This window comes from Manis pentadactyla, chromosome 14, assembly GCF_030020395.1.
Source record: "Manis pentadactyla isolate mManPen7 chromosome 14, mManPen7.hap1, whole genome shotgun sequence".
NCBI lineage: Eukaryota > Metazoa > Chordata > Mammalia > Pholidota > Manidae > Manis > Manis pentadactyla.
The window spans coordinates 23,831,397-23,853,228 of record NC_080032.1 but is presented as its reverse complement, the minus strand read 5'-3'; the positions used below and the strand labels follow the sequence as shown (position 1 = coordinate 23,853,228).

The window sequence follows — 21,832 nt, the reverse complement described above, 5'->3', positions numbered from 1 at the left end:
ACAACAACCTATTTTACAACTTTGAAACACGAGTCAGGGATTCAATAAACGGCCAATGTCACCTCAAGAGAGTAAACAAATTATTCAGCTAAACAAGATTCAAATCCACGGCTGCTATTTATTAACTGTTATACTGCCTCTCAACGAAAAAAATAAGTAAACGCAAAGTAGAGAGTCTCCTGAGGAGGACCTGTTTGGGAAGAAAAGATGACATTTGAGCTGAGACCCTAGCAAGATACCAATTATGCAAAGCTCCAGGGGAAGAGGTTGCAGGCTGAGGACAAAGGTTCAGAACCGGAATGAGTTTGGGGCTGCTGCCGGGCCACAAAGCAAGAACGGAAAGTACGCGATAGAAAGGAATCCTTGACTTTACGATTGGGTTTTATGATCAGTGCAAGAGGGGAAAGATACTAAGGAGAGTGACATGTTTTCGTTGACGATTTGAGATCACTCTGGCTGCTGAGAACAGATTAGCGAATCGAGTGGAATGAAACGGCGTTAGTTAGGCCACGCAGCATAAATGCTCTCAGCTGGACACCAGGGCCAGAAAGAACCGACTTCGACCTCTCTCCTGACAGCGTCTTGAGGGAAAAACACTCAAAATGAGCTGAAGCTGCTGCTGCTTGGACTTGAACCCACCCCCAGCTCCTCACCTGCAATCGAAGAAACTAAAGGACACAACTTCACCGCCCTACTTGCCGACTCCCACAACCACCCTCAATCTCTTCAGGGTCCATCCCACAGGTTTAAATTGGCGGGATAACACCGAGCCCAACCCCTTTTACGGCGGCCGGAGGAGGCCAAATTTACTTTAGAATCGAAATAGGAAGTTGCCCCACCCTAAATTCTACTTAATAAAATCTCCTGGATGAACGTTTTAGGGTGTATTGTTGGTTCCTCCCCTTCCCTGGCCTTACACGCCCCCTTCAAAAGAACAACCAATCACCGCCCCAGGCTGCATTGCTATAGAAACCCATATCACCACCCCTTTTCCTCCCAGCAAGCTGTGCGACGCGCCAGGCCTCAACCCTTTTGTGCCATCCGGGTCTTTCTCGCGGACGAGTCGTCTGTGGTGAAGCGTCAGTACGGCCGGTACTGTTGAGAGCGACCCGAGGAGTCGCCGCCTTAGCGGCCAAGACTCAGGACTATGGAGGTAAGTGCCGAATCTGGGTTTAGTGCCAGGGATGTTTTTCTGCTACTTTCCAAAGAGTGGATGAACGGCTGTTAGAGCAGTTGTCCGCGCGTGTGTGTGGACAAAATGGCGCCGCGGCCTTCTGCGCCCGCCATCATGGCTGTCTGCTGTAGGGAGGGGGAACAAGGCGGTGTCGATGGGGGTGGGGAGCCGCAGGGAGTGCCTTTTTTTCCCAGAACTTTCCTCTTCACTTTCTCAGCTTAATGTACCTTTCGGCCCACAGAACTGCCTCCAGTTTAGGCTACTCACTCTGATTAGTGATTTATATTGAGCTTCATTAGGGCTTGGGGAATTTGTGTTCGCGGTGCGAAAGGGAGGGGCTGGGATCGGGGTCGTCTATGAAAAGTGTTGGGTCCAAAAGGCGGTGTCCGTAAGGGACAGGATGTGAGGAGGGCAGTCTCGTAGCGATTTTTTGCTTTCTCTTAGAAGAGTATAGTTGAATAATTCGGTTTAGTTTTCCGTTGGTGAAAACCTTTTATCTTAGTAAGGAGCTGAGGAAGGTGTTGCTGAAAAGGAGTAAAAAAAAAAATTCGACTTAATTTAGAAGGTCTTGCAACTACGAATTCCGATTGTTCCTCGGTTTCCTTAACGGCTCGTCCAGTAATCGTTTTGCAGTCTTTGAGAAGCATTGTGATCAAGCTTTATCATTGGCGTTCTTTTAAGAACCCTGCATTGACCCAGTTAATTTTAAGTAAAAAGATACAGTTCTTAAATATCCTTCCCGAACAATAAGCTTGCTTTGATGAAAATGCCCAGTTCTCATGGATCGCATTATTTTTGGTTACTTCCTTATTAGCCTTGTAAAAGAAAAATGCAATCATTTTGCATTCCTTTCCACTGACTAAAAAATTACTTTCTCGTTTTCAGAAATAAACAGGACTGTTAAGCTTAACAAAAACTTCTTTATTTTCCTAATAATTGGGGAATATGGAATAAGAAACTGGTTTTCTATTCCCGTCCCCATTACTATTGGATTAACAGGTTTTTGATAGGCTTTCAGATAGTTGGCAGGGCATTCATTGATTTGTGCAGCTAATCGACTTAATGTCTACCTTTGTTTAAACAGTGTTTGTGGCCTCTTAATGTACTTTAAAGAGTAATGTTTTACTTGGGCTCAAATATTTAAAATATGAAATCAATTCCAAACATTCGTTTCTGAAGTTCCTCGTTCAATAAAAAGACAATTCCCTGGAGAAGTAGCCTGGTACTAATTCTGATGTACCTTTGCATTGGAAAGAGATTTGTATACTACTGTCTTGAGAGTAGTATTAAGGTTTTAAACACTAATGTAAATTTTAAAACAGTGGTGGCCTTCTACCACATGCTAGAGTAGAGGGCAGTTTTGCAGTTAGCATTTAAATTTATATATAGATATCTACTAAATTAAAATGAAGCATAGAAATTTTGGGGTAAGTTTTAATATTCAAGTAGTTTAATTTTGGGGGGTATTTTCATCATACTACTATAAATACCCTCAATGGAAATAAAAGTGTTGCATGGGCTAGGTGGCCATCTGTCATCCAAATCTGTTTAGTGGTAAGATGGTTTTTCTTGTCCTATAGTATATTTTACAGATTAAAATGGCTGTTTGATGTAAGTTGTTAGCCTGTATAACAGGGTGCCTTCCCTTAAATCAAGGGTATTTGACCTCTCTTGCCAGGTATCTGTAATGTTAAGCATGTAGTTAAATAAACCGTTGACTGAAAATGTTTACTGCCCGGGCTAGGTGCTGATGTTTCCGTGGGAAGGTTGTTTACAATTGTAGTTAGGATCTCCATAAAAGTGAGTAAGATGTACCAGTAGTTCTGGAGTGCTGTCAGCATATAGAAAAGCAGCATGCATTGACAGAAGTGATTGCAGTGCTTAAAGTTTATGATTACTTTTATTTTGCTAAGTGTAGACGTTACCAACACTTATGTCATAGTTCTATATGAAATAATCTGTAAGGAGAGTGATGAGAATAAAATAAAATGACCAGTTTTGTGAAAATCTGAATTATCTTTGTGTGATACACAGCATCATTTGTAAACAGTAACCGTCTTAGGCCAGTCAATTAATGTTGCTGTATCTCATTTGTGAAATGAGAAAGTTGAACACTGTTCTAAGAGATGAAAGCCTTTTCAGCACAAAAATTGTATGATTCCGGAGATGACCCATTCATAGAAAACTGGAGAAGGAATGAGAGCCTTCCCAGCAGTTAGTTTCTATTTCTCACTTGTTTTTTTTAAACCATTGTTAGAGGCTTAACACATAATTTTTTTTTTATCCCAACCAATCTCCCTTTTGTCATTTTATTCCTGAAGTCCAAGCATCGGGTTTGGCACATTTTTTCCCCTCAGTAAATAGTTGAAATAATGCAACCTCTCTTAACCTCATTTGATAAAACACTCCCTTTTAGCTTATTGTTTTCTGGACTAATGCTCCTAAGGAAAAGAGAAATTTATTATCCTGATTTTTTTTTCCTGCTGGTGAACATGTATAGTAATTAATCAAGATTTCTCTGTAAAAGTCATGATTAATATTTTAAGCATTGTGGACCACATACAGTCTTTGTCACATTCTTTGCTAGCTTGCTCTAACAACCCCATTTAAAAAGGTAAAAGTCATTCTTAGTTCAAGGGCCTTACTTTGCTACCCTGTTTCCTGAGTATCAACTCCTCCAGCATATTGACTGTTTTCATATTCCCTCTCTGGTCTGGTAGGTCTCCACTGTCCACCTTCCACATATTACTGAAACCTTTTCCCGTGCTTTTGATAAAAATCTGACTCATTTAAGTAAGTTTCTTCCATTGTGATACTCGTGTAATTTAAACCACTCAGTTCAGCAGTCACAGAGATACTTTTTTTTAAAGGAAAACTAATACCTGGAATTCTTCCTCATATGTTTGATTTCTATGGTGATTACTATGTCAACGAACAAGACAAGTGAAACTGCCTTCTGTAAACTGGAAAAAAAGGATTAGATAAAAGAACTTCTAGGTAAATCAGGTTTCTGGGAAAGAGTGTGTACACCTGACTATTGTTTTAATAATTTTTTAAAAATTTATATTGTGATAACTTACAAATGCTTTAAAGCAGAAACAACTTAATGTTTCCATAGCCCAGAGCATATATGAGGAGAGGCAGACCATATTTTGCAGCAGCACTGTGCCAAGGGGCTGTTTTCATTAAAGAGGGTTAATGAAATTAAGATTGGGTTCTCAGATAGGTAAGTTAATTTTCTGTTTATTCTTTTATAACATTTAGAAGCACATTCTCTTTGCTGTTTTAAGATTTTACAGCCTTGAGTCTCTTTTTAACAGCTCATTTAAAATGCTTTTTTAATATATGCAAATTTAAAATAAAATATTGTAAATTCAGCTAAATGAGTTCACAAATTTAAAATGGACTATATTCATCTTCCTATGCTGATAGACAGTGACTGCAGTGGGGTGGGGGTGGAGCTAGATAATACGGGCAAATGTTGAAACCACGATGTTGCTCATGTGAAGCTTTCATGTCTGTCAGTGATACCTTAATTTAAAGTAAAATAAAGTGGACTGTATTTCTCTGCTTAAATGTTTATTGGAAATACTTGGAGCCCTTATTTCCCCTTCCCCATTGTTGTGAAAGTTATAAAATAAAGATTAAAAAATTAAAGATGTATCAGTCTGATTACATATGTCCCTTTGGTATTGGTTAGTGATTTCATTTTATTCAGGCCTATTTATCAGGTACAAAGCATATTTACCTACTTGGAAATAATCCATTCTGATTATTTTTTTGCTCTAACTCAAGGATAACTTCCTTCCCTTTTTAAAACTTAAGAACATTTTAAATATAATTAAGAATTTATAATTATTTTCCTTTAAACTTTTAGGCTAGTGATACAGAACGAGATGGACTAGCCCCAGAAAAGACATCCCCAGATAGAGATAAGAAAAAAGAGCAGTCAGATGTATCCGTTTCTCCTAGAACCTCAAAACATCACTACTCAAGATCACGATCAAGGTCAAGAGAAAGAAAACGGAAGTCAGGTATGCATTATTGGAAATGGGAATTAGCACTTCCAACATATTTGTTATAATCCATGTAGAAGTGTATAAGACACAAATTAATTTATTTATATTGTGTGTTCTTGGTTGAAAAATTTGTAGTGAAAGTGCATTGGTAATTTTTTGGAGAATTTTCGGTTATGAGGAATATGAATGTTCTAATGCAGAAATTTTATAACTTGTCCAAAAGCAAAAATGTATGTTTTGTGTTACAGTTCCTATTTGTTAGCCCTGAGATGCTTAAGTTTCATTCTTTCAACATTGGTACATTTTGAAAAATATGGTCAGTGGTATATTCTGAATTTTTTTTTAACATCCTTTGGCATGGCTACAAGATTTTTAACCTTGTTCTTTTTAACTTAATGCTAATATCTCTGAAGAAAGAGTTTGGCATTTTCAGATGCTCCTTATTTACTTAAAAAAAAAAAACAGACAATGCTGTATAAAGCATGATGCTTTGCTGTTTTAAGAAATAATGAGGTTAAGGTTTTAAGACCTAGGCTCTATAGTTACTTATCCTTTGCACCCACAAGTAATCATCTACAAAATGGTTCAAATGTAATTTTCATATATTTGAAACTGTACAGTAGTCGTATAACCAGTTTAGAATGGAAATATTTCTAAACAAGAGTACCCTATCGTTTTGACTACTTACACCATACCAAATGTGGTACCACCTGCTTATTTCCTCTGGCATTCTTGTTTACTCTAGTAAGCTGCTTGAATTGTTACTCTCTAATTATTTACCCCTAGCAAGCCTCTTTATAAATAAGTTATGGACTAAGAAAAAAGATGGGCTAGTTAGAATTTTTTTTTATTTCTTATTTTACATGAAGAACATTATGTTTACTAGGCTCCCCGCTTCACCAAGGCCACCCCACATACCCCTTCACAGTCACTGTCCATCAGCATAGTAAGATACTGTAAAATCACTACTTCTCTGTGTTGCAGAGCCTGCCCCGTGCCCCACCACACATTATACATGCTAATTGTAATACCCCCTTTCTTTTTCCCCGCCCTTAACCCTCCCTTCCCACCCATCCTCCCCAGTCCCTTTCCCTTTGGTAACCGTTAGTCCATTCTTGGGTTCTGTGATTCTGCTACTGTTTTGTTCCTTCAGTTTTTCTTTGCTCTTATACTCCACATATGAGTGAAATCATTTGGTACTTATCTTTCTCCGTCTGGCTTATTTCACTGAACATAATACCCTCTAGTTCCATCTGTGTTGTTGCAAATGGTAGGATTTGTCTTCTTCTTATGGCTGAATAATATTCCATTGTGTATATGTACCACATCTTCTTTATCCATTCATCTACCGATGGACATTTAGGTTGCTTCCATTTCTTGGCTATTGTAAATAGTGCTGTGATAAACATAGGGGTGCATCTGTCTTTTTCAAACTGGGCTGCTGCATTCTTAGGGTAAATTCCTAGAAGTGGAATTCCTAGGTCAAATGGTATTTCTATTTTAAGCATTTTGAGGACCCTCCATACTGCTTTCCACAATGATTGAACTAATTTACATTCCCACCAACAATGTAGGAGGGTTCGTTCCCCTTAGAATATTTTTTAAAAATTAATCTGTGACTCCTTTCTAAAAGTGTTTGTTTTGACCTGTCATGGAACCTTTTTTTGCCTCTGTCACTTGATTATATTCTGGTTTGTTTACATTGCTTGATCTGTTTTAAATGTGTACAGTGTTAAAGTGTAAGATAATCCCGCCCTGTTACATTAATCTAACTATATTAAGAATTATAACAAAATTACAGTAAATTCCACTGTATTAAAAAATATAGTCTGTGGAAGATGATTAGTAGAATTTTAGCCAGATGGACTAGAAATGGTTTTTTTTATATGAGTACTGAAATTTGAGATGTCTGTGTCTTTGTTTATGGTGGATTTTTGTGTTTTCACAGATAATGAAGGAAGAAGACACAGGAGCCGGAGCAGAAGCAAAGAGGTAATTAATGCTTTGTAGTGAATAGGCACTTTAAAATACTTGTAAAGTATCTCTTAGAAATGTTTGTGTGAATGTGATACTGTCAAGGTAAGTACCGAAACTTGAAATTTTAAAGGTTAATTGGGTTATAAAATAAGCATGATTTGGATTCATCATTTTTCAAGAAGATAGTTGTTTATATGAAAAGTTCATTCAAAAACTATTAATTTTATTATGTTGTGAAAATATTCACAATGAAAATTTCATATGAAGAATATAATTGGTTTTTTTAGGCCTGTCACACAGAGCTTCCATTAATCTGAGGTCCCGAGTCTCCTTAATTCCTGATGACTGTTAAGGATTTTTAAATAGCCATCATCTTTAAGTAGTTATACCCTAGGTATCTATGGGCTACTTTTTCTTATGAAAGATAACAGGTGTCCTCTTTTCATTAGTAAACAAGTTCTATTTCCTTAATATTAGTATTGAATTTTGAAATAAAAGTGTCAGTAGGGCCAGCTGGAAAGGTGGCGGTGACAGCAAAAGTTGAGGAAAAACAAAGACAGCAGCTGTATTGCAGAGAAGTTAACTTATTCACCCACTTGAGAAGACAAGGAATGAGCCAACAAGGAAGAGCGAAGTAACAACCAAAAAGGGAGAAGAGTCTTATGGGGGCTGGGCAAGGGACTCCTAAAACAAACGTGGGCAGGGACTTCACCTCTTTCCCTAATGGAAGCTCTGTTAAATTTTTAATTTAGGAGAGTTTTTGTGAAAATGACTATTTTGTTTAGCTCACATGATAACATTTCTATAATAAATCATACTCAGCGTGCTAATGCGCGAAGAGACTGAACTGAAGACGCTGCAGACTCAGATAGCAAAATAATAAGCCTACTTCATGATAAGGTAACTATTAGTCATTCAAACTCCTATTTCCCTTAAGTATATCTTAAATCAGTTAAGGGTTTTAATGTTTTTGGATTTTGGTTTTTAATGAGTAGTTATGTTTGGAAAACGCGTTTGAAATAGACTCTAAAACCTTTGGAAGTTTAACCACTCAAAAGCTTTACCAGTTTGCTGCTATATGGCAAAATCAAGGAAATACTCTTTTATAACCTCATGATAGAGAACTGGCAGTGAAACTAAAACTAGCTGTGTCTCCAGGTCTCTTTTCTACAAAATAATGAAGTACATGCTACTACCCTTCTCAGATCATCATGCATGTTTCAAAATGATTGGCCAACATTTTTTGTTTGTTTTTAAGAAAAGTTAATCATGAATGGAAAAGAAATACGGTATGGCCTGTTTGGGGAAACCTGAGATAGATATAAGTATCCTGCTATGGTGGGAAAGTGGTGACCTGGGTGTCAGAGGAAATGGGGTCTGGGTTCAGCTTTGCTGCCATGTAGCTTTGACTTTTAGATCATACATAAAAGAAGGGGAATTAGAGGATCTGAGTTTTCTTCCAGCTTTAACAAATTAAGATTCTGAGATGTCCAGGGTTTTATGCTTTAGTTACAAGGTAGATTTGACAAATTTTAATGGGGAAAACTAATGTTGAGCACTTACTAATTTGGTATGTGAGTGTAGGATGGAGACTTGATCATACAATTAATTTTATTTTAATTCAGTCTCTGAATGTTTATGTTGTGAAAGCAAAAGCCTTGATTTTTAATTTTTCAGAGTATGGGGGAAGTATGTATTGTATAATGGTATTGGGATTGATTATGTTATACTTAGTTTGATCTAAAAAATTTAAACAGATATGGTTGCCGTTTTCTACCCTAGGTACATGAAATGTATAGAACTCCAAGCCTGTTGGGATATTGCAAGATGAAAAGTGATTGCTTCACAGTTTAGACATTGGGAGAAAAATCAAGAGCCGTCTTTTAGAGAGGATGTGGCAGTATAGCTATAAAAAGGACACTTCAATTCCGTGTAATTTTGAAATTGCAGAAAATACTGATATTTAGTAAGATAAATTTTATTTAGCTATCTAATTTGAAATGCATTTTCTGTTGCATTTCTTTGTGTCCTTATCTTCATTATTGTTAACTAAACTTAATTACTTATGTACTCTGCATTTAGAATTTGATGTATATATGGTCTATTTCTCTAAAAGGTTGTTGGAAAATTTGGAAGTTTTGATGCATGTGTACTTAATCTTTTAGATAAACATTAGGGATTCCTCTTTTTCTGACATACGGTTTTTCACTATTCAGCATTGAAAATCATTGTTTTAATTGTATTAAAAATATTTGGGGGAGGCAGCTGCATTTTGGGATTTATAAAGAAAAAAATTAGTAGTATTCATCCTCAACATTTGGGTGCTGTAAAACTAGATGATTTTTTTTTATTGTGACACATACTCCTAAGGTTACTAATGTTGCATCACAACATTTTTTGTCTACTGATACCCATACTAACTCTCTTTGTTGCACTATTTTCCTGAAAGAACCAACTTCTTCTTAAAACAGGCAAGAAGACATGAATCCAAAGATAAATCCTCTAAGAAACACAAGTCTGAGGAACATAATGACAAAGAACATTCTTCTGATAAAGGAAGAGAACGATTAAATTCATCTGAAAATGGTGAGGACAGACACAAACGCAAAGAAAGGAAGTCATCAAGAGGCAGAAGTCATTCAAGATCTAGGTCTCGTGAAAGGTAAGTAGTTTTTGGTGTTCATAAATTAGTGCCATCTAAAGAGCTGAATTGCATAAACTTTGTCATGAACCCAACAGTATCCCCAAAAGCTTACTAATTGGTTTTTTTCTAATGACCTATTTCTTTGCCCACTAATGTCTGCTAACGGAAGCTGAAATCTTTTGGGTTTACTTTTGTATAAAGGCCAGTAGTGTCCAAGACTGAGGACAAGGGATGATCATGATTAACCTGTTAAGGACTATACATCTGTTTTTTTTAACTTTTGGATTTGTCTCATGGAATGAAAAAAGTCATAGCTGAATTGTTTATGTAGTGGAAGTCAATATTACAATCCTTTTTACATTATTGATGTAGGATTTGTTTGCTGCTGAACTCTAGGGTATCTTGTGTACTTGAAAAGACATTTGAGAAACTGGGTCATGGCTCAGATTTGTGAAATTTTTTTAAAAAGTCAGTGTTTAACATAGATTTGCTAAAAAATTTTCAGTAGTAGATTATGTATTCTCTTTTAAAGACTTGCTAAGACAACAGATACTAAGCTGTTCAAATTACTAAACTTTTTAAACTATTAGAATCTTTAATTGGGGTGGAATGTGTTTTATTTTTGACATGTTAACAGCTTTACTATGTTACCTGGAAGGCAACAACAACTAAGAAGAAAGGTCCATTTTTTTGTTAAAACTCCTTCCATTAAAAACAAATTATACTTTCTGTACACAATACAGAGCTTATTGCCTGCCTTGACTGCTGCATACACTACATATAACTCATTCATAATGGTCTATGATTGAAAAGACACAACTTTGTACTTCAATTTCAGGCGTCATCGCAGTAGAAGCAGAGAGAGGAAGAAGTCTCGATCCAGGAGTAGGGAGCGGAAGAAGTCAAGATCCAGAAGCAGAGAGAGGAAGAAATCACGATCCAGAAGCAGGGAAAGAAAACGTCGGATCAGATCTCGTTCCCGCTCAAGATCAAGACACAGGCATAGGAGTAGAAGCAGGAGTAGGACAAGGAGTAGAAGTCGGTAGGTGTTCATTATCATGAATAAAATCAAATAGGCCCCTCATGGGGCCTATTTATTATGTTCTGTCAATCTGAAATTATTAAATTGTGGATTGGAGTTTTATTTTAAATAGATGTGACTAAGTATTTTAGTCACATCCTGACCAATTATGTATTTCCATTTGATCAGATGATGTCCTGTAAAGTCCAGGTATAAATAGTCCATTGAAATTACATAAGATGTTTTGAATGCTGAATTCTTTATGCTAATTTTATTACAATATTACAGTTGTGTGCCTATCATGTGCTATAAAGGCAGAGCTCTTTTCATATATTAGCTTGTCTAACTCTCAAAATAACCATTTTGTGAACTAAAGCTATTGGGCTTAGGGGTTTTTTTTTTTAATCGCCCAAGAGGCCCAAAAGCTTATTTATTAAATGATAAAACCAGAACTGAGTCTGAATGCAGAGTCAGTATGTATGTTTAAGCTACCATACTGTAATGTCATATTAAACATGAGCCTAATTCAGACCCATCTTGATTGGGAGAAGGCTTTAATTTGTTGATTGGGAAGTATGATACAGTTGACAGGGAAATTTTTTAAATTATATATAGTGTATGTTTGTTCTGTACTTATGTAAGAATTACTGTGTTTTTAGTTGCATTTGAAATATATTCAAAGACATTTGAATTTAATATCTATTTCAAAAATAGTGAAGTACTAGAAAAGGTTTCTGGTGATTTATTGTTAAGTCAATCTATAAATAAATACAGGTAAAACTGAACTTAAACTTGCTACAGTAACTTGGTTTATCACTTGTTTGAACAGTTTATCAGTTTTTAATAAGTGACTTTAGTTTGTGATAGTTTAGAGCTATAATATGAGGTTTAGTAAGTCTAAGGTAAATGGTAATTTCCCCATTAATTGCCATTAATTTTTTATAGCTGTGCAATGCCTGTCTTTTTTTTTTTTTGGCTTGTCATTATTTATAGCATTCCTTGTTTTAGTCATTGATACCTTTTATTTTGATGACTGTCTTTTATCTTTTATTTTTCCAATTCTTACTTTCAGTGACTTACACTTTATATTTTTGAAAACATCTACAAATTGATTCATTGTAGATTTAAATAGTAGGAACATTTAACCTATCAATCCTACTGCTAGGAATTTATCCTATATACTGACCAACACAAATATAAAATGACTGAGGTACAAGGATAGCCTTTGTAGGGTCATATAGCAAAAGATTGGAAACAACCTAAATGTTTGTGTAATGGGTGGTTAAATGAGCTTACAGAAAGCTAGCCATATACACAAGGACTTGGGATACCTATTGAAGATGTAGGACAGAGGTGGAAAAGAAAGGGTTCGAAATATATTTCCTATACCATTTTGATTTTTGTTGAAACATGTAAATATAATTGATATTGGTTGATTCTCAACAAAGTAGTTATTATTACCTGGCCATACTGAGACATGTAAACATAAAATATGATATTTTACAGAGATAGAAAGAAGAGAATTGAAAAGCCAAGAAGATTTAGTAGAAGTTTAAGCAGAACTCCTAGTCCACCACCCTTCAGAGGCAGAAACACAGCAATGGATGCACAAGAGGCTTTAGCTAGGAGGTGTGTGTATATTTTCTACTTGATGTGTTTTTTCCATTTTCAACTTGAAGTTTTTAATTGTGGACAGAATGAATGCTTTCATTTAGAGGATAATTAATTAAATCCAGCCATGAATGCTATGGTACCTTTGTGGTCTAGAAACTGAGTGAGTTGACTGTTATTAATTCTCATCTTTTGACATTTATTTGCTTGCATAACTGGAAAGATATCAATGTCTGCAAGTTTCTTTTTTCCTTCAATGTAAATGTATCTATTTTTCTCAAATCTAGGCTCCTAAATATTTTTAGATTGCAGCTAGAACTTTTTCCAAATCTTAAATCTGACTTAAGAACTCTGTTCAATTTCCCTTTAAAACTGTTTTGTCTTCCTCAAGAAAACGAGTCTCTGAAACAAGTAGAATTCTGATGATACTTTTCTAATTTTGAAAGTGGTAAATAAACAATATGCCAATTTATTTGATCTTGTAAATTTTACTGCTGCTAGCATAGGGAGGTCATATGTTTGTTTTCTAGTATTTAAAAAACGGGTAATTGTGGGGACACACAGTAGGTTTGTCCGACTGAAATCTGCAAAACCATTGAAAGCACTGCTTCATGTAAAGAGGCACAAAGTAAAGTCAAATCCAAGCACTTGTTTGCAGGTTTTCCTATATTCTGAAAAAACTATACTCTTGATTTTTTTTTTCCTTTATGAAATTGAGTCTTTTTTTTTTTTTTTTTTTTTTTTTTTTCATTACAAAAATACAGTTATCACAATGTAAGCTGATGGGCTGCTGCCCTGTGAACCCAGCCTGGCAGAAACCCCAGCTGAGCAGCAGCAGCAAAGGTGTGAGCTCACCCCTTCTTCATTCCATTCACCTCAGTGAATGGTGTTAATTCAAAACCTGCAATGGCCATTTTACATATGCAACCAGTGGTAGTCATAGTTTCTTTCTGAAACTGAAATCAGTAGATGTAGTAAATAATGTACTACAGTATCTGAACTAATTTATAAAGAATGGCCCATTAACTCTGACAAGTTTTTTTTAAACCCTAAAATTTATTCTTATATAATAAGCTCATTGTGTGTTAACTTTTGGGTTTTATTAAAGGTGAAGCTGTTACTAGCATCTAAAACTTTTTTTGATTTAAAATCTTAGTGGTTTTCAGATGGCAGGTTTACATGAAATATTTTAATTTCAGGATGCTAGATTAGTCCTTGGCTTCTGTGAAATTTGAAGCAGAGAGTCTTTTATAAATAATAAACTATAGCATATAGACCTTTTTTTTTGTTTGTTCCTTTTTGTTTTTGAATAAGGACAGAATTTTAAAACTGCTTTAGAAATACTTCTAATATCTGTGAACCTACATTTTAATATTGACCCTAATCAGAAACTTTTATTCCCAAGAACAAATTCAAGTTTACAATGTGTCTTTCTTGCCATGTACTCAATAAAAGGGAACAGAATCAGTAGATTGTTACATTTCTTTTAGGTAAATGTCAGCAACTGTGAAAACAAATGCCAATTTATTACCACTGTGTTTTACTACTCAGGATGTTTCAAAACAGCTTTTTTCTAATCCTTGCCACATAATAGGATGAAGCACTGACATTTAATTTGTGGTTGGAAATTCAAGGATCCTTTGGAGAAAAGTGGTTTCTTTCAGGAACTCATGAAAATAGCATTACTTTTGACTTGTTAATATGTATAGGAAATATGTGATTTGATAGCACATTTAATAAGATGTATGTATTCATTAGTAAATTTAATGTGAACCAGAATTCATATTTAATCTTCGGATAAATGTATGTTTTGTATTTCCAGTTCCTTTGCTAATGATAAATTTCTTCAGCTCCTTAAGAGTAATTTCTTAATACTGCATTTTCTCCCCTATTATTAGGTTATAGAGAATGGCAATCAGGGTTTGCTTGCCCTTTAAAAATTTTATTTTGGTTTTTTAATATAAAGACTATATAATCTGTTTAAATACAACAATCATTATCTGCATGTTTTGATTGGCCTTATCTTCTACCAGCCTCCCCCAAGACCATTTAGGTTATTCTATAAAATACCCCAAAATCTGCTCATTCAGCTCAGTGTTATATGCAAGATTTGATTTTATCCTTACTCTTATAGCCAACACTGATAACGATTGAATACTTATTTTTTAACCATTTTCTGTGGTAGCTATAAATAAAAATTTAATTTTGACTATTCAGCGATTTTAAAAATGTTTAAAACCAATATTGAAATATTCTTTACTATGACTGATAGCATCTTAAGGATCATTGCTTTTTTCCACATGCCGATACCAGTTTTGTTAAATCTAATTTAAAATTCTGTATAAGGTGTCTGTGTCTACATATATATACACATACAGAGAAATACATAGATAAATGCTGGCTTTATATTGAGTGTTATTTTAAATTTATTTAAATTGTCTTTGACAGGTTGGAAAGGGCAAAGAAATTACAAGAACAACGAGAAAAGGAAATGGTTGAAAAACAAAAACAACAAGAAATAGCTGCAGGTAATTTTTTAAATTGTGGAATTATGGTATTTGAAGAAAATCTGAAAGGTTCCAGAAAAGTAATAAAAAAGTATCTGTGATTCTTACTACCCATCAGCATGCTGTAAACATCTTTTTTTTTAATTACAGTTTATCTTTGAACAACATGGGGGTTAGGCCGCCAATCCCCCCAATACAGTTGAAAATCCACATAACGACTCCCCCAAAACTTTACTAATAGCCTACTATAAGTCTTAATCTATGACATAGTTAACACATATTTTGTATGTTATATGTATTATAAGATGTATTCATACAATAAAGTAAAGGAAAAAAATTTTTTTCAGATTATTGTAAATCTCCAAAAATTTTCCAGTGTATTTACTGGAAAAAGTCTGCATGTGAGTGGATCCATACCAGCGAAACCTGTTCTGTTAGTGGCCAACTATTACTAAATGTATACATGTTAATTTTACAAGAAAGTGTTACTTTCATACCTTATAAAATCTCTTTATGCGTTTATATTTCTGACATGGTTAGTGCAGATAAATTTGACAAGTGAATAGTGACTATTGTTCTTGTAGCACTTTAGCCATCACTGACATGTCTTTTAGTTATAAATTTGGGTATTAAGTAGATAAACTGGAATAAGTTTATGTCTAAGGACATTAAGTTTTTTTAGACATAACAAACATTGCTTGTGAATGATGTAAGGTGATCAGAGAAGCTTACTGGTTAATACGAACTAATCTAGAAGGTGGTTTTTGTTTTTTGGTATTGTAAATGGTGATACTTAAATTATCTAAAATTTTGCAAATTGCAGTTTAATACATAATTATAAAACTATCATAACTGGATTCCCATAATGTTAGTAATTTGAGAACTTTATGAGCTTATATTCTGCACTAGCAAAAAAAATAGCTGTTCAACATTTTTAAATGTTGTAAGTTTCAGTTGAGGTATTTTTAATCTGTAAGCTATCAAGAACTGTACAAGTAAGTTTTTTTTCTTTTAAAATATGTCATTTATATATATAGTCCTCCAATGGTTTCACATTACTAAGAGTAAAAACCAAAGTCCTTAAATTGCTCTTCCAATTATTTACTACTTTATGTATAACCTACTTTTCCCCCATTACTCTCATGTTTTTTCTTAGTTTCTTTCATGTTCGCTCTGCTCCAGCCACATTTTTCTCCTTGCTTTCCTTTGAACTTGTTAAGCAAGCTCCAGCCCCAAGGCTTTTAACTTTCTTAGTGTGCCTTTTCTTTTTTTTTTTATTAAGGTATTATTGATATACACTCTTACGAAGGTTTCACATGAAAAACTATGCGGTTACTACATTCACCCATATTATTGAGTTCCCTCCCCCACACCCCATTGCAGTCACTGTCCATCAGAGTAGTAAGATGCCACAGAGTCACAATTTGCCGTCTCTGTTCTACACTGTACAAATATGTTTTTAACGTGCTGCAGGTTTGACTACAAGCATCCTAGTTCATTTCCATTGAAATACACCTTTTTACTATTTGCAGGATTCTCTTCATCTGCATAGAAGTAAATAAGGTTTTAGTGCATAAAAGGGATATATAGAAATGTCTATTGACGAATATGTTTAATAAATGTTTGCTAAAATGTTAACTGCTTTATAAGTTAATGCCTAGTCATTTCATTACATTTGGTGAAAATATCTTGCTGTTTTGCAGATTAATAGTTCATATAAATTATTGACTATAAATCAAGTTCGTTTTAGTCTTAAAACCTGTACTTTTCTCTTAGCAGCTGCAGCTACAGGAGGTTCTGTGCTCAACGTTGCTGCCCTGTTGGCATCAGGAACACAAGTAACTCCTCAGATAGCTATGGCAGCTCAGATGGCTGCCCTGCAAGCGAAGGCTTTGGCAGAGACCGGAATAGCTGTACCTAGTTACTATAATCCAGCAGCTGTGAATCCAATGAAGTTTGCTGAGCAAGAGAAAAAAAGGAAAATGCTTTGGCAAGGCAAGAAAGAAGGGGTAAGTTCTTTTATTCCTTTCTTTTGTCATATATTCCTAACTAGCAATTAGAAAAACCAATTCGAATTGGAAATGAGTAGTTGGGATTTATCTTTTGAGAGTCTGATTGAAATACTTTGATTTGCCATGACTATTTAATGCTTTAAAAAATGTATGATCAAAGTCAAGCTTCCAAAAAAAACAAGTATTACCATACATATATTAAGGAGAAAGAACCTTACTGTATGTTCTTCTGTAGAATATATACTCTGAAGTAGTTCTATTTCCTTGTTTTTTTATTATATAATAGAAATCTTAATAAATTCCATTGATACCATGCTCTAAATGCTATTATTAAATTAGGGAGAAATATAATACCCTAAAATACTTAAATTTTACATACTCTAAAAGTTGTTTTACTTAACAGGACAAATCCCAGTCTGCTGAAATTTGGGAAAAATTGAATTTTGGAAACAAGGACCAAAATGTCAAATTTAGAAAATTAATGGGTATTAAGGTGAGTTACTCACTCTGAATTAAAACTTTCACTTGACTTTTTAGGTAACATCGGTCTCAGCTTAAAAGTTATTTCAGTGACATGTCAACTGTGGGTACTTTCTGGTGCTTTTTTATTCTAGTCACCAAATAGATTTTATAGAATTAACTAAATCAATATATTATTACTAGTTGAGAATACAAATTGTTCAATTTAAATTAACACAATCATTAATTAGATCTCGTACAAGTCCACAAATGCTCAGGCATTATTTATTGCTAAGAGTTGGTTTTTTCATTGAGGGAGTATTTAGCTTGAACTAAGCTATGCTTGGCTGTTATTGAGTATGTCCAAGGACCTTTGCATTTGCATTGAAGCTAGACTTCACTGCATTATTCCCCCCAGGAAGAGTCCATCTAAGAGACCTTTCTCCTACCTTTTTTAAAACAGCAAGCACTCTGTCCCTCATTTTCTACTTTTCTCCAAGGCACTTGTTTTAAACGTTGGCTGAATGTTATGTATGTTTTTTTTTTCGTTGATTTTTGTTACTTCCTCCTGTACCTCAGTATGTACAACATTGCCTTGCATTCAGTGAGTGTTGAATGAATGAGTGGAAGCTAAGTAATTGAGGTCAAGAATGTATCCTCAAAATGTAATTTACCTCAGTACTGTTAAATGAGAGAAATACTTTATTCTTGACTGGATTTATTTTAGTAGTAATATATTTTGTATTTGATATTTAGAGTGAAGATGAAGCTGGTTGTAGCTCGGTTGATGAAGAAAGTTACAAGACTTTGAAGCAACAAGAAGAAGTATTTAGAAATCTAGATGCTCAGTATGAAATGGCAAGATCACAGACCCATACACAAAGAGGGATGGGATTGGGTTTCACATCATCAATGCGAGGAATGGATACAGTTTGAGAAAGATCACACTTAATGTTCGGGACGTAAAGACTTCTGGTTCTGATGTCAGGTCCTTGTTCACCAAACAGCTAGCATTCTAGCTTGCATGGGTGTTGCATTGACTTTAATTTATTGAAAAATACGATTTTTTGTAAATATCAGATCAGTGATACTGGTGTTAGTGTTGTAATCAGGTTAAACACACTTCCATTAAACTTGACTGTAGAAGGACAGTATTTTTTAGTTTATGAATTCTACTTTTCAGATACATAAAAGCTGCAGGTGGGATAAAATCTCATACATGGATTTTTCGTGTCCGCTGTCTTTGTGTACTTTTGTACTTAACCTTGTACAGTTATTTTCATTTCTTGAAAACATGAATGAAATGTTATGTAGATGTTCTTTAGAAGATCTGACCATTTGGTACATAATCCAGCAAAAATAAGCTGGGTGGTGATGATAATAAAAATGGTTTTCTCAAAACTGGTGTTAATTTAAGTTAACCTGGAATTCTTTTTTGTTTTATGATTTCTTGTAGCATTTTGTAATCGCTATTCGAAAACATTGGCGAGGATTTTTTTTTCAAAGAACAATACCTTTGTTCTAATATGGTGAGCAAAAAATGTAAAACTTGGGGAGAGTAAATAAATTTATTGAAGTAATACTGTTTTCCTATTATAAGGGACAGAATTGGTATACAGTATTTGTTAAATACTCCTTATGTTATTCAGGAAATAGATTAATACATTAGAGGGATGTAAGCACTTTTATTTTAATAAAGTGCCTTATAACAAGTTCTTTGTATGCCCTTTGCTCATTATCCCTTTGAAGTCTCAAAGTACTGAGACTGAGAAACTACCATGTCACTAAATTGAAAAGGGCATACATAAGTTTGGTAGAGGAGGAGGGGATTACAGAAGTTTTAGTTCATATGCTTTTGTAACCATAAAGTCATAATTTTTGCCTTTCTCAAGAAAAATCCTTTGGAAAATATTTCCACAGTGTGGTGGCACAATATAATGAGGGAAGACTGCTTATGGTGGTAAAACTTAACACCTTTATCTTTAAAACTGGAGTTGCTAAGTTTGGCTAACTTACTAGACATGTTTTTGTGATAATGAAAAGTGTATTATAAGGTGTTTAGTGTTACTAAATCTGTCTAACTTATTAGACATGTTTTTGTAATTAAAGTTGTATTATAAGGTGTTTAGTGTATTTCGGGAAATGTAGTTTCCCAGGGCATAATTTTGTGGAGAAATGGCTTTTAATGCTTCAGTGACAAAGTCCAGTTTCTGTGGAAATGACACCATGGTTTTTCATTTTTGGAGTTACCACAAATTTACATTTTTGTTGAGGTACACCTGCACAAGTTTCATTAGAAAGTTTCATGGGCTTGTAATGCTCTGTGGGTAAGAGCACATGTTAACTGCTGCTTGTATTTTTCTACAGTATTTTAGGAATTGCCTGGACACTATAAAAATGGTATGCTCCATCCTGCATTCATACAGAACAGTAATTTAAAAACTTTTAGTAGCCAAGTATAAACTAATTTTAGTTAATAAAACATCTAAAATGACATCTATTTTTAGTTGAAATTTTACATTCTTATTTTCACACTTATTTTTGAGATCCAGTGTGTATCTTAAAGATGTGGCTAGGCAGGGCAGTAAGACTAGACGACTATACATTTGAGACGATGATGATGTTAACAATTGGCTTTGGGGGTAACTTGGAAGGTAGAGTAGAATTTGGTAGTTGTGTATAGGTGGGTGTTAAGAGGGGCCAATTCAAAGACATTTCCAGTTTGGGTGATGGATTTTGATTCTATTAAGCTTAATGGAATAAGTACTACTTTAGAGGTACCACAGAGATGGAAACAAGTCACTGTATCATTCCAAGGTAATGATTTAATAGGCCAAAAGATTTTTAAGTATATACTTCAATATAATTTCTATGGGACTCAATCCTAGTTCTACCACTATGGCCTTTCATCAATTTCTGTAGTCGTTATGGTTCCCCACCCCTTTCAGTTTCTCAGGACTCAGGCTAGACTTTTCTCACTTCATGCTTTGTTAAGCATCCTCATCACGGTTTCATTTACTTCCTATAAAAACTTGGGACTCTCAGATCAGACTTGTTCTCAGAAATTCACCCAAGCTCCAACTGCCTAATAAACATCTCCACTGGGGTCTCAGATTTTGCCTTCAATATACCAATGATGTGTTTAAACCAAATGCTTCAAAAATTGCTTCTACCAGTTCGGTTACTTCTTTATTGCCTGTGAGGATGAAATTGCCTCAAGGTAGCCAAAGAAGGAACTCCCTCTTTGCTCCCAAACCTGCCGTGCAGCTGTTACTCTCTGATGATCATGTATTCAGTTTTTTAAGTCAAGTCCTGGTAAATATTCACGATCCATTTTCTCATTCTCCATATCCAGCCCTTCAATTGGCTCTGTTCTATTTTTTAAATATCCCCTGCTTATAAATGTTTTCCACTGCTATTGTCACAACCTTAATTCAAGCTAACATTTGTAGACCAAAATACCTACTAGACCTGAAATTTTACTTTTGCTCCATCTCCAATTGTTTTTCTATAGTACAATCAGGACTGCATCATCAAAGTGAAAATTTGTGGGTCACAAACACACAACCTGTTCAAAATGTTGAAATTTCCAATGTTGGGGGTGGAGAGAGGATCCCTAATGTGATCTGTGAAGTACTAGCCTAATGGTCCAGGCTCATCTTGCTCCATGCTCTGCCCTTTAATTCCACCTGTTTCTTCAGCCTAGGATGCTCTTAATTCCATCCTCCAGTCAGCCACCAACTTTAGGTAAACTAATAGTTAATTAAAACCTCATTTTCACAATGCCCCAGTAACTCCTGCAGATTGTCAAATTTATGTTAAATATCCACAGCTTTGTCTTTATTTCACACACTAATGAATACCCATCAACAACCTTGAGTCTAGAGTGGGGACACATTTTTCTTTTGCTGAACTGCGGGCTCCACAAGAGCAGGAATTTCTACTTTTGCTCACTGTGGGCATCCTCAGGTCCTACTACAGTGCCTAGAACACTGAACATGGTTAGATAAATGTTATTGAATGAATGCGGCTGAACGAGAGAAACCACCCCAAACCCAAGACCGTTTTTCATGAAAAAGTGAAACAAGCCCAATAAATTTAACTAGCTTGTACAAGATCATGATAGTCTGTGGCAAAACGAGTTCCTTATTCTCTTGCTGTTTAGTACGCTCCCCAGAATCTATGCAAGGCCAAGCATCGTGCTCTAATTTTTCTGTCTTTGGTGCATAGCAGGGATAATCCATATTGTTTTAACACATTCTGAACGAGACCAGCTGTCTTAGAAAGGACCAATCCCAGTATGCAATGCAAACAATGAGTTAAAAGTCGCTTAGAAACCACATTTCCCAACATGCCATGCTCCCTAGCGATCTAGGAAGTGGGTATGGGACGCCATTGCATTCTGGGA

At 35.0% G+C, this 21,832-nt stretch overlaps 2 protein-coding genes across 10 annotated transcripts in view; one reads left to right on the top strand and one right to left on the bottom strand.

The window, feature by feature from the left end:
• Nucleotides 1–848, bottom strand: part of KNTC1 (kinetochore associated 1) — a 78,523-nt gene extending 77,675 nt beyond the window's left edge. For 2 of the 5 annotated variants that reach the window (XM_036922058.2, XM_036922059.2), the window contains exon 1: nt 654–840. The gene's annotated coding sequence lies outside the window, so the exon portion shown is untranslated. Of the gene's footprint in view, nt 1–653 lie in introns of all 5 variants that reach the window. The other 3 variants (XM_036922061.2, XM_057492261.1, XM_036922060.2) reach the window with 3 other exon arrangements.
• A 139-nt stretch (nt 849–987) lies between these two features.
• RSRC2 (arginine and serine rich coiled-coil 2) lies at nt 988–18,835 on the top strand. Of its 5 annotated transcripts, XM_057492262.1 has the most exons (11): nt 988–1,153; nt 5,052–5,208; nt 7,142–7,185; nt 9,642–9,832; nt 10,653–10,733; nt 10,764–10,856; nt 12,342–12,464; nt 14,895–14,974; nt 16,730–16,962; nt 17,369–17,458; nt 18,181–18,835. In XM_057492262.1, exons 1-11 carry the CDS (start codon nt 1,148–1,150, stop codon nt 18,358–18,360), a joined length of 1,278 nt encoding a protein of 425 aa, XP_057348245.1. In that variant the 5' UTR covers nt 988–1,147; the 3' UTR covers nt 18,361–18,835. The 5 variants fall into 5 exon arrangements, with proteins under 5 accessions (XP_057348245.1, XP_036777958.1, XP_036777957.1 ...); XM_036922063.2 differs by having other exon boundaries at nt 10,653–10,856; nt 16,733–16,962; XM_036922062.2 differs by having other exon boundaries at nt 989–1,153; nt 10,653–10,856.
• The last annotated feature ends 2,997 nt before the right edge of the window (nt 18,836–21,832 follow it).